General features: G+C 46.0%; 1 protein-coding gene across 2 annotated transcripts in view; it reads right to left on the bottom strand.

The window, feature by feature from the left end:
- The window catches only part of RNF213 (ring finger protein 213), a 1978231-nt gene that overhangs the window by 1529280 nt on the left and 435428 nt on the right, over positions 1-13523 (bottom strand). For both annotated transcript variants that reach the window (XM_069199724.1, XM_069199725.1), the window contains exon 9: positions 1832-2041. In XM_069199724.1, coding sequence (XP_069055825.1) covers positions 1832-2041 — 210 coding nt within the window. The remainder of the gene's footprint in view (positions 1-1831; positions 2042-13523) is intronic.

Here is a 13523-nt window from a genome sequence, read left to right as displayed (position 1 = left end):
TGCAAATCAGTCTTGACCCTGTTCCAATGGGAACAGTCCAGCCCGAACTGCTAGGCCAGGTCTTCCCTGGACTGGAAACAAGCATCCTGGGACATGTTTCGGGGTTTCACCCCCTCATCAGCCAGGCTAGCTTGAATCCAGTGACATGGGAAGCATGGGACCCACGTCTGGGCATACCCTTCCCACTTAGGGCGACAAAGCAAAAACAACAAGTGAGGGACGGAATGCTGAACACTGTCAAACATTCACCCCCAGTACAGTGATCTGGGCGTAAATCCATCGTTTTTTTGCTACCCATGCCATTCTAGTTTGGACCCAGCCATATGCAAATCAGTCTTGACCCTGTTCCAATGGGAACAGTCCAGCCCGAACTGCTAGGCCAGGTCTTCCCTGGACTGGAAACAAGCATCCTGGGACCGGTTTCGGGGTTTCACCCCTCAGCAGCCAGGCTAGCTTGAATCCAGTGGCATGGGAAGCACGGGACCCACGTCTGGGCATACCCTTCCACTTAGGGCGACAAAGCAAAAACAACAAGTGATGGACGGAATGCTGAACATTGTCAAACATTCACCCCCAGTACAGTGATCTGGGCCTAAATCCATCGTTTTTTTGCTGCCCATGCCATTCCAGTTTGGACCCAGCCATATGCAAATCAGTCTTGACCCTGTTCCCATGGGAACAGTACAGCCAGAACTGCTAGGCAAGGTCTTCCCTGGACTGGAAACAAGCATCCTGGGACCGGTTTCGGGTTTTCACCCCTCATCAGCCAGGCTAGCTTGAATCCAGTGGCATGGGATCACATGCCTACATCAAAATCACAGTATGCTTGTGAGGTTGAGAGAATTGGGAAATGGCAGGAAAGCCTTTAAGGGACCCTTTGAGGGACAGGAGTGGTACCAGATGAAGATAAGTAGGTGCACAACTCATCTACCAACCTTTTATGGCACTGATCTTCTACTCTGGTGAGGGAATAATCCAACTCAGAGGACTCGCAGGCCCCATCCTAGCAATGGCAATAACATCTTTTATCCTTAGAAAATACAATGTCCCTTTGTGTGTCAATGTGAGATGTCAGCAGTCTTTACCCTCTCTTTTTCTCTATCTCTTTGCCTCACACCCCTTATGTTTTCTAAACACTTGGTGAAAGACATAAACCAATTTTTTTTTTTTTAATAATGGTGAATGAATCTACCACTCGATATGGCGGCTGCTGAGATTACTAGCAAATTTTGAGTTGCAAATAATGAGTAATTTAAAACCTTTTTTCCTGGTAGTTTTCCATGCTTCTGATTGATCCGCCCTACTGCCCTGGAGTATTTGTTATAGCCCCGACCATTGTTGTGGATTTTTTTTTCTACAGTTTGAAAGTCACAATCCAAAATCGATTTGCGATTTTCATGTTGGCAAAAACATTTTTTATAATATTTTAACCAGCCTATCTCCTTTGGCTGAAAGATTTGCATATCAATGAATCGCAACTTTAAACGGCAAATACATACAATAGTTTTAACCCTTTCAAGCACATGTGGCACCTTTTTCAAATGCTTGTTTTGCAAAAACTACTGAATGCATTTCACCAAAGCAACAAACACAAACTTTCTGAGTAAAGTTCCACTTTCATACCAAATGCAACTAGTAGAAATATATTTTTGTTCTTTGGAGAGCTCGCCTGTTTGGGTTACTTCTTTCTTGGATATCTCACTTCCTTGTGACTCATATTCTTTGAGGTCTGGACTTTTGATATGCTAGCGGTTTTATTGTTACTCTTGATCGGCATTTGTATACGTAGAAAAGAGGGAGAAATTGTTTTTTATTTATTTTTTAAACTTACCTTGGGCTCAAGTGTTTTACAAAGTTATGAAAGGGAAACCCTTCCAGTCCTGCCCAGATGTCTTCCTGTTGGAGATGGGCTGTCGGTGGTACTGACTGGTCAGAGTCGAAAGAAGAGGAGAAGAAGTGTAGCACTGGAAGTACACAGACCCACAGGATCGCTCGCTCCTCAATGCACCGCTGGCACAGGTTCAACAACAACTGCTTCATGCTGCAGAGGGTGATAAAAATCACTGCTGAGTGACTTGACAGAGAAGGACATCTGGATACCTCATGTTAGGACAACTCATTATTAAGAGTTACACATCAGTTTTTTGGCTGCCTTGATGATACACTCAACCTTCCAGGAAAAGCAGCAAGCTCAAATCTTCACAAAATTGGTCATTTTTGTCAGAAAATGCTATAGAGGAACATGTTTGGGTGCGGGCAGAGAAGATATAAGATACTGACCTTAAACTACAGTTCTCCAGCATTGCTAGATTTCACAGATGTGCATACTTGAACACATTTCTGTCTCTAGGCTGTACAAAGTAAAAGAAGACTCCTTTGCAAACAATAGTTTATATACATCTCACTACAAACTGTCCACATTCCAGTCAATGAGGCAAATACTGCTCTGTGCTCCTGACACCTTTAGATCACCACAGGTCAGTATTTATAGTGTGTAAGACGTTTGAATTTAAGATGCAGTGTAGAATGTAAGATGTAGATTAGAAGGTAAGCCTCAAGGAGAGGGGAGGGACAAGTGTTGCATGTCAATTTATGAAATATAGCAACAATGGAAAACTCTTATTTAAGGCATGTAACTTTATTTCTTTTTCTTCATTGGACCCTTCAAAGTTTCACATGCTTGAACCAGAACTGTAAGTAAAACTTATAACATAGGAGGTAGGTAGCAAAAAAGGCTCATCTTAAATAAATATGGTGCGAAGAAAAGGCTGTCCTGTAACTACTTCAACTGCTATTGAAGTCAAGGTGATTCTTTCATTTAGTAGTTAAACAAATGTTAGCCTAACATACTGCTATATAAGACTGCTGTGGAAGATACATTCCTCGTGCAATAAGACCATGGATGTCCCACCTGAGGGGGCGATTGGCATTACAGAACATGATGCAGGTGGTGATTCATCTTGCAATTCCTTGTTTCAAAAGAAGACAACCTCTGCTAGGGTGACCAAAGGAGATTAAAAAATGGGTTGAACTTCTTATGTTCTTAGTTCAGTCAATGGAGAGTTTGAGAGAACGTTAGATGTACAGGAGTGACATTCCAGTACACTAAAGTTGAAGAATGTGGGAATAAGGTATACAGAATGCTCATTTAAATGAAAGTATGCACAAACCTTCTGCATGGTAACAATGTATACCCCTGCCTTGAGTGCCCAGATGTACTCCTATCTGGATCACTAATACAGACTTTTTTTTGGTCACAGGCAAATATGGATCATGTGTGTGTGTCATGACGTAGGTCTGTCTCATGGATTGCAGTCTTGTTGGACCTGGAGGGGCATCCAAACCACTACCCTTAAAGTGGTGGAAGGAGTCAAGCAGCATAAGTGTGGTGGTGGCAGCATACCTTGTAGTGATCAGTAGTAGTGAACAGGACCTTTTTACTCTGTGCCACTGGAATAACATCTACACACTCATTCGCATTTTACAAGTTCCACTGCTGTGTGTTTTACTCACTCTTGGACTACATCAGGAAGATGTGTAGCACTGCTTAGCACAGGAGTAGTGACTGCGCTGGATGTATGCATGCTTGGGAAGGATAGAGTATAGGGACGGAGCAAGACTATATAATTCATGTGTGGATAGTACACATACTGGGTGTATGCCTGAGAGGAATAATTTACATGAAAGATGAAGTGCTGTGCAGTACGTTCACAATGAAAGCATGTGCTTGGTTTAAGCGTGCTTGTGTCTAGTACAATACATGGAGGGTTAAGTGTTTTGCAGGGTACACACAGTGAGTGTGTGTGCTGGCAGCGTGTGTGTATGTAAAAAGCACTTTTTGGCTAAACACAGAAAAGCTTCAGTGCTGAACAGTCTCAGCAGACAGTGTGTGTGTGCTCAATGCATGTGTACATGTAACATTACAATGCACAGAGGTAACAGGGCTAAACCAAAAGTGTGCTGCGAGTGTACACTGAATAAGTGTGCCTGCAATGGTACATCACATGGAGGACCCGGGGTTCCATTTTGGGTAGTCCAGGCCTGCCTGGTGAAAACTTGAGGAGTAAAGATATCTCCCCAGACAGATTTCTGCATTGCTGCATTCCTGTGAGCTGGGAGGGACCCACAATGGAGGGAAGGGAGATACTTATTTTGCACTTCAAGAGGTTGCTCTCTAATTCAGAGACAAATCACAAAGAAGGGGCCTGGACAGATCTCAGGAAAGGAGAAGGGGCGGTTAATAGACTCATGAAGAGAAGGGCTGGAAGCCTGGGATTAAGCAGTTGATGCACATATCACTGTGACTGACATCAAGGTGTAAACTCTAAGCACTCCCATGAAATGTGTTGTGGGTCATTCAGCTGCGCAGTAAGGCCTGCTTTGACATACATCATTCTTGAAGAAAGAGAGAAGCATCTACTTCAAAAGAATCAGACATAAACCAACATAAAACTTAAGAAGACTCAGACCCTAAATCACTTTTGGTGTCTGAAAAGGGACTATAAGAAGGGGAATATGAGGCCCCAAAATGTGTCATCTGCCAAGCAGCCAGACTGCTTTGTGAGAAGGGGAAGCTCTGCAAGACTTCTGCCTGTGACGAGAACTGGGGCAAAGGCCTGCTGCTCTACCTGTTCGGTTAAGGGACATAACCCAGGACACCAAGTTCACCTGCCCTGGATCCTGGGACACCACTGCCTGCCTGCTTTCCAATGCCAGTGTGACCTGTGAGGGAGAGGAGAGCCGTGGAGGGAGCAAGGTCAGTGAAGATCCATGCACGAGGATTCCCTGAGCGAGGTGCGAGGCTTTGCACAGGGTAGGGCATTGCTTTTGTGCAATATTAACTATGCAACCCCCATATGGCAAGAGAGAGTCACATTATTCTGAGCCACATTCGAAGTGACACGTGGGAAGCACCATGCCACCCTGCCGCAGTGACCACATATACCAGAGGTGGGGTCACCAGTGAATTGATTTTCAGGCAGACGCACAGGACTTGTGACTGCCAAAATCGGCTACCCCATATGTGGATGGGAGGGGGGCACGTAGTATTGAGGACGAATGCAGAAAGAGATTGTGCCCAGGTGGTTATTACAGCAGCAACCTCATATACCAGGAGGGGCTGCTGGTACCACTTTGACCTGGGGTTCAGGTCGTCACGCAGCCTGAAGGAGAACTTCTGTGACCAGGCGGGTCAAGTCTCAGGAATTGGATCATCACACCGGCATCGCCCGTCTCTGCTAGGGGAAAGACCAATTTACCTTTTGTGTCCACCAGGCGGGAGCAGCTCTGATCAGTAGAAACAGACTGACAGCGCTGCTCGTCAGGAAGAGCCTATGCCGCTGGATACTGCTGCGTCCATTGCAAGCAGCCAGACTTCTCTGTACACTGCCATACCGCCAGGGAAGGTAAGTGGGCCAGGGCCTTTAGGGTGCTGGGGGACTGTAATGTTATGCAAGTACACCGTCACATTAGTGACCACTAACTTCATTTTGCCTAGTGACTTTATTTTAGCATTAGCCATTGCCACGTAAAAAGCTGCAAGTAGTTTCCACATTGTATAACGTGCACGTTTTTATTTTTTGTGTTCTTTCCCACCAAGGGCTTAGGCTGATAAGAATGTACTCAGATGGCAGGGAATGGTCTTGTTTTGAATTGGCACCTTGGGATTGTGGCCAAGTCCTGATGTGTTATTTTCAAAGCTGGTCTAAAGCAATCACCATTTTTTGAATAAATAAACTTTTGCAGGGAGAGGGAGGTTAAAAAATGTTCCTCTCTCGTCTGTTCAAAGTATAAGAGGCCGAGACCAGATGGACCGGGACAGAAAGTGTTTGCAGATCTCAGGCAAATCCAGGACGCTGGACTGTGTCATCCTTCCCATGAGGATAATTGATCTCTCTCTCCTAGATCGATTCTGGGATCTGGCGATCTGATGCTGAATAGGAGGGAGATGAAGATGTTTTGCCCTTGCCGCATGGTAATTAATATTTTTTAATTTATTATTTACTTTGCATTATAATATAGATACATATATTTGCTGTGTATATTGTAGTGGAGAATCATTTGTACATGTTTTCTTTTCATTGCTGTGACCATTTGTAAACGTGTGCTTTCAGCATGCTAATCTCCTTTTAGGAACCTTGCGGAGTGAAAAAATAAATGTCTTCCTTGGACTAAGAAGCACATACCAGAGATTTTTGTCAGTGCATGAGTGTTTCAGCTTGGTCATTAGTTAAGCAAAACAGGGACTTGCAGCTAACAGTGCTGTGACATCACACTTTTGACTAATTCCTAAAGAGTCAAGAGAGAACTCTTGAGTATGGCCTAGTAGTTTGCATTCCCTGGATGTCGCCACCAGTGAATGGAAAATAACCATGAACATGCTACAAAAAGCAGAATGAGACAGGAATCTGTCTTCTAACTACTAACGCCCCCTACATCCTGATTGATTGTGTTATTGCTTTTGAATGCGGTCTACCTTTGCATGTGTAGAGTCAGTAAAATACCCTCACCACCACCAGCATCACTAGGGCGCCTTCACGGCTTAACCACAGCTATCACCGAGATTCAAGTGCAGAATGAGTTTTTGAACCAGTTGCGAAGGACCCCTAGTAGGCTGGGCCCTGGGACAACAGCAGTAAAAGGTATCAACCACAATGGTATTTGCACAGTGCTCACCTCATATGGGGTGGTGGCTGTCCCATCAAGGGAAGGAGGGTGGGGAAGGGCGTAGACAACTCCCACATAAACTCCTTCTCTGCACTGTGAGAAAAGTGAGGATGAATCAGATGTAAAGTGTTCCGGTGACGCTTGTCTCAGTTCATGACATCCATGTGCCATATGGAAAATGTTACTTACCCTATAAGCATCTGTTTGTGGCATGTAGTGCTGCATAATCACATGCTATGCAAACTCCTGCCGTCTAGTGTTGGGCTTGGACGTGTACTTTGTTAGAAGAAGTCTGTCCTAGTCCCAAGGTATAGTGACTCCACTATATGTCTGGCAATGCGCATGGGCATCAGCTCCATGGTTACACTGCTTTTATTGCATGCAGGGAGAAGATGTAGCTGAAGCATAGAGAATACAGACAAGATGACCATGCAAAATAAAAGTAAAAGAAGATAACCCCATCTGCAATAACCACAGATGACCAAGGAGGGGGTGGGTGTATATGAATCTACAGCACTACATGCCATGAAGAGATGTTTACCGGATAACATTTGAAGCAGTCTTCCCAAAAGTGGTGGCTTAGCATGAGGAGGTTGCAGAAGATCGGATACGTATACGTAGTACAGCCAGGCCAACATTAGCTTGCTATCGGGCCAGACATTCACATAATCATGTTTTGTGAACATGTGGGGGGTGGACCATGTAGTTTCTTTGCAGAGGTATATCACCCAAGAAAGCCATCAAACTCCTTTATTGTGAGTGGTCCGCTGCCTGAGAGGGACATGTTTGGGGCTTTTGCTTAACAGGCTTGTATCCAATTAACAAGCCAATGTGCAGCACCTGTTTTAGAAATAGCATGCCCACTGTGTGGTTTGGAAAAAGACACGAAGAGCTGTTGTGTCTTATGAACGGTTTTTTTTCTCTCAATGTAATACATGAGCACCCTTTTGACAAACAAGGTATAAAGAGTGCATTCCTCTACAGACTCAGGATTTGGGAAGAACACAGGGAGTTCCATTGTTTGGTTGAGATAAAAAATGAAGACTACATTGGGTAGGAATTTAGGGTTGGTTCTGAGAACCATTCTATTGTGATGCACCTGGAAGAAAGATTCTTCCAAAATGAGCGTATATTTCACTATCACAACTAAAAGAAGTAATGGCTGCAAGAAAAGTTACATTCCAAGAAAGAAATTACAATAGGCAAGAGTGAAGTCGCTCGAAAGGAGGGCCCATTTGTCTAGTGAGTACTATGTTGAGGTTCAACACAGGAACGGTGGACACCCATTGTGGGATAATCCATTTGACCTCTTCCATGAAAGCCTTAATGACTGGGATTCTGAAAAGTGAAGTGTGTGCCTATTTTGAAGGTAAGCTGCTACAGCAGTCAAATGGAGTCTGACAAAAGTACAGGCATTGCCTGACTTTGGTAAGTGAAGGAAGTCATAATGTCCTGTGCAGAAGGTGTGAGAGGGTCAACATGTCCAGAGTATTGGATGAACCATTTCCAATTAGCAGCACAGCAAGCTTTTTTGTTGGCTGGCAGGTTTCTTTCACAATGGTCATACACTCTGCAGGAAGGTGAAGGTAGCCATATTCTAAGAACTCGGGGGCAAAATTGGCAGACTGAGCTGCTGAAGTTCAGACACCTGGGAGTGCCTTGGTTTTCAAAAAGAAGGTCCAGTCGGTTGAGAGCTACTCCTGAGGCACTAGGGAGAGTGTGAGTTGCGTCGTGAGCCAAGGCTGGTGTGTCCAGGTTGGAGCCACCAGGATGAGAGTCCGGGATGCCTTTCTCAGCTTCTGAATCACGAATGAGAGGAGTGGAAGAGATGGAAAGGCATAAGCAAATTTCCCTGACCAAATCATCCCTAGTGCATTGCCAATGGATTGTTGGTGCCAGGTCGTGGAGGTGAAGCTTGGGCATTTTGCATTTTCTGCGGTGGCAAACAGGTCTATGTGCAGAAATGCCCAACAATGGAAGTACAGGAGTAGGGCTGGGGGGTGGAGTTCCCTTCCCATTCATGGACTTGTTTGTACGTCCTGATGAGCAGGTCTGCAAAGTCGTGTCCATCCCGGGAATGTATTGAATCTGCAGATGAACCTGTAATGTATCACCCAACGTCAAATGCCCTGGGCTAATACAGACAACTAGAGTGAGTGTGTTCCCCCTGTTTTTGTTGGTAGAACAAGGCAGTCGTGTTGGCCATCTGGACCAACACTACTTTCTGTAAAATAAGGGGAAGGAGTTCCCTGAGAGCTAGCTGGACAGCTAACAGCTGTAGGTGATTCATGTGCAACATCTGGTGTGCAAAAGCCCACAACCCTTGAATAGTAAGGTGCTTTAGGTGTGTCCCCAGCCAGTGAGCTAGGCGTCTTTGGTGATGGGCTCTTACGGAACTGAGTCGAGAAAGAGTCTGTGCAACAGGCTGTTTTTATTCCACCACTGCATAGAGCGAGGAGTATGGCTGCAAATCAACACTAGGTCCTCCGAATGACCCTCCGCCTGAGACCACTGCACAGCTAGGCACTGTTGAAAAGGAAGCATGTGTAAACTGGCTTGAGGAAGAATGGGCAATGCAGGATGCCACTACGCCCAGTAGGTGCAATATTGCCCTGACCGTTAACTGACAATCAGGCTGAAAAAGAGGTAGCAGCATTTGGGATACTTACACCCTTGCAAGACTGGGATAAGCTTTCCCTCTGCAGGAGTTGAGAATTGCCCCAAGGAAGCTGTTTGGAGGGCCTGGAGGTGAGATTTGGTCACACTGATGGTGAAGCCTAAGCTGTGAAGGAATTGTATGGTGGTCTGCTTGTGGCTTGGCATGGTGCTGTGTGGCGCTCTTTATCAGCCAATCGTCCAGGTAAGAAAACACATATTGCTGCTCTGTCGGAGGTGATCGGCTACCACGACTAAACATTTGGTAAATACCCTGGGCCCATGGTGATGCCAAAGCGTAGTAATTTGAATTGATAATGCTGGCCACTCACCACAAATCGCAGGTATTTTTGATGCATCGGTGCATGGGTATGTGGAAGTAGGCATCCTTCAGATCAAGGGTGGTCATAAAGTCACCTTGCGGTCGCAGGGGGGATGACATCCTGCGAAATTGCCATGTGGAAGTGCTCTGACAGAACTTGTTGAGGGGCCTGAGGTCGAGAATGGGCCTGAGGGAACCATCCTTTTTTGCAGATTTATAAAGTATGGGGAGTACACACCTTTCCCGTAATATTGCAGCGGTCCTGGTACTGTAGCTTTCTTGGCGAGTAGTGTGTGTATTCCCTCCTGGGGCTAAACTGATTTCCGGGGGATAGTCAGGGGTAATGTTTGGTGTTGTGTGCATCCGTCCTAAATAGTACCCCTCCTATATGATGTCTAGAACCCACTGGTTCGGATGATTTCCACGTACTCACCACAAATCACAGGTATCTTCGATGTGTCTGTGGATGGTTATGTGGGAGTAGGGATCTTTCAGATCGAGGCTGTTCATGAAGTTGCCTTACTGTCACAGGTAGATGATATCCTGCAGTGTTATCATGTGGAAGTGCTTCAACATTGAGCCCAGTCATACAGGGAGTGAAGCCCTATGGAATTTACGATGTACCAATGGGTGGTAGATGGTGTCACAACATGTGTGTCACCAGCATCAATCTGCTTATTCTCCTGGTCCGGGGTGGGGCGACTAGGAGGGAGGCTTTCTCCTTTGCCCTGTGAATTTGCCCATTTCCTAGCAGTGTGCACAACTAAGGAATCGGGGGTAATTTGTTCCTGATATAGGGAGGGTAAGAGGGCAAAACCTTGAACATTTTGTTCACCCGAGGAGTGACTACTCATGCCTTCACATGCTCTTACAACTTGTCCACAGCAGGCGTAAGCATGCCCTTTAGCATTGGAAGGTACTTGAGGGACAACTGTGTAGAAGAGAGGATCTCCATGAGGAAGTCTCCTTCCATACATTGGACATGAAGTTCCACCTTGTGAAAGGTGGCTGCTCTGTGCAAGACCTCATGGTACGAGGTGGTATCATCGGGGTAGAGAGCTTTGAGTTGTATAGGTCAGTGTCAGCTGGGAGCTACACATCATAGTCGTCCGAGGGGTCTGGGGCCTGGGGATCATTGGGTGGATCATCAGAAGAGTTTGCCTGCACCCTTCCCCCAAAATATGAAGAACCCTGTGGTGAGTGTGACGGAGGGTCCAAAGGTAGCAGAGCAGATGTAGGGATGGGGGGGCGTAGGAGAATGAGGAAGAGGAGGAGGAGAACAGAAAGCACTGGAGAGATGCCTCTGTCATGGCACCAAGGCTTCTTGTGCATTGACTCCACAAGAGGGCTGAGGACCTCCTCGAAAGTCAGTTTCTTCATATAAGGAATCAAGTCTTTAGGTGACTGTAGAGGATTGCAAAAAGAACAGTTGATGGACGGAATGCAGAACATTCACCCCCTATCACAGATCTGGGTTTAATCCATCAGTTTTTTTGCTCATCATGCCATTCCAGTTTGGACCCAGCCATATACAAATCAGTCTTGACCCTGTTCCCCATGGGAACAGTCCAGCCCGAACTGCCAGACCAAGTCCTCCCTGGACCAAAAACAAGCATCCTGGGAGCGGTTTCGGGGTATCACCCCTCTTCAGCCAGGCTAGCTTGAATCTGGTGGCATACCCTTTCAGCACTCCGTACATCATCCTTTTGTGTGACTGTAGAGAATTAACCAGTATTCGACCAGTACCGAGCTGAATGTGCATACGTGACTGCCTGGAGCTGAGTTATTCTTAAAGCCTTTGAAGAATTGGCTATTTAGGATCCTCAGTGGTAGCAGAGGACGCAGCTGCAGACAGAGCCCGGGAAGGAGCCGAGGAGGGTTGATGGCTTGAGGGCGGCAAAGAGGGCTTCAGCTGGGTCGATCTCGGCTCCAAGTGGTTTGGGTCGGGTGTCTTAGTTTGAAGTCTTCAGTAGGAAGTGTCTCTGCGCCAACTGTGTCCAAGAAGGCGTCTTCGGATCCAGCCCTGTTCGATGTCCATGCCTGTGGCTTGGAGGAGGACTTCTGTGCCAATTGTGAGGAGGGCATCGGGTCCAGCTTGGAAGTTCGATGACAACCACGGCTGTGAAGCAGTAGTAGACTGGAGTCCTCTATAAGGTACAGGAGCTCAAATCTAGTGCCTCATTAGGCTAACTGGGTTGTGGGAGAGTGGCACTCACAGAGGCCTTTGTTGTCAGGTGCTAGGCCAGACTGGCTTGTCTGCTTCAGCCTCGGAGTCAGCACGGAAGTGAAAGCGATGCATCTTACCAGTAGATTCTGAAGCATTTTCTTGTTGCAGAATGCAAGGCCCAATGCAAAGGAGCCCTCTCAATGTTCAGGGGACAAACAGAAGTTACAAGCCTCTTGTAGGTCTGTCATCAGGTACTTTGAATGGCAAGTAGGGCAGAACCAGAATTAAGTCCTTTCCATCAAATGGGCATTCTTGGATGTCAGAGTGCTGGTAGGTTGGAAGGCTGAGCCCTAAATGTTGGAAACCGTCAATTGTGAAATGGGGTCGAAGAGATATGTGAGGGTGAAGACAGACAAGTATAAGCAAGATTGAAGGGTCAACCGACAAGGAACCGATCTGAGGGCTCAGTGAGAACACCACACATCATCGAACCTGGCTCACTGAGATACGTCTGAACCCAAGGGCAGAGAAAAAACAATCTCAGAAAGGATTTGATGCACATTACCAGAAATAGGTGGTGTCAATATACCTCGTCACTAGCAAAGACTTCTTCGAACAAAAACTAGTTGTACGCGTCCAAGACCAATACTAAATGGCAGGTGTATGCACGGCACGTGTATCTACAGCTATACATGCCATAAAAATATACGTACATATAAGTACAGAAAAATCATGAAACGGTTTCACCTTAGCCTTGTGGGGTACTGAAAGTGCATATGGGTGGATGAGCACTGGTCTGCATTCAGGAGAGCTGTTCAACTGGGTAATTTCTAGGTGTTCAGAAGTCACACTGTCAAACAGGGTGACTATGGATCATGGTATGCTTGCTTTGAGAGAAGGGCAGGATGACTCTTCAGGGCTATTAGTGTCCTGAACATCAGGTCCAGGAAGTCCCTGTACCATTATGGCCTAAGAGACATTACGCAATTGTTAGAATGTGTGTGCATGGCTTTTACTTGATTATGCTGATCACCCTGGGAATCATCCAGTAATCACCTTGTAATAACTTAAGTAGGTGTAGGTGTCCCCAAAAGTCAAAGATTTTCAGCAGTGGAGGATGGTCTAATTCCCATCTACTTTTTCAGTTGGCTTAGTGAATCTCTACATTCCTTGTTTGTGCCTGACAGAGGTTTTGCCACCAAGGTGACAACTAACTGCAAGCACCCAACTCCACAGTGTCTGAGCTTCATTAAAAAGAATGGATGATTTCGTCCTCCCCAGCTTATTTATGTAGCACATTGGTGGTGTATTGTCTATTTTCACTAATAAAGGAGATCCCTGAAGATCATTAAAAAGCATGAAATGCAATGTCTGGAGACACTGAAGGAACACTCAGTACCAGACAGGCCATATGGAAAAAACCCTCAGGGTGGAGAATTTTTGCAAGTGCTTTATCAATCCACCCATCCCTCAGTGGAACAGTGCTGAGGATAAAGTTGGAGTAGATCTCCAGAACGGGATGCACGCTGAGGGTTTATGGACTTGTTGCACTCACTGTGGTGCCGCTGCAGACTAGGTTGTCCTCTGTTCCTGAGCCTGGGGCCACTGGATGCCTAATGCTCCTGAAAGGACACATCTGCAGACAACAATGCAAAAGGCCATGATCTGTAGGCAGGGTGAACTAAAGGCAGCCCACACTGGGTCCGTAAAGTC

This window comes from Pleurodeles waltl, chromosome 7 (genome assembly GCF_031143425.1).
Source record: "Pleurodeles waltl isolate 20211129_DDA chromosome 7, aPleWal1.hap1.20221129, whole genome shotgun sequence".
Classification (NCBI taxonomy): domain Eukaryota; kingdom Metazoa; phylum Chordata; class Amphibia; order Caudata; family Salamandridae; genus Pleurodeles; species Pleurodeles waltl.
Note: the sequence above shows the minus strand (reverse complement) of the source record. Positions and strands in the feature narration are given on the sequence as shown.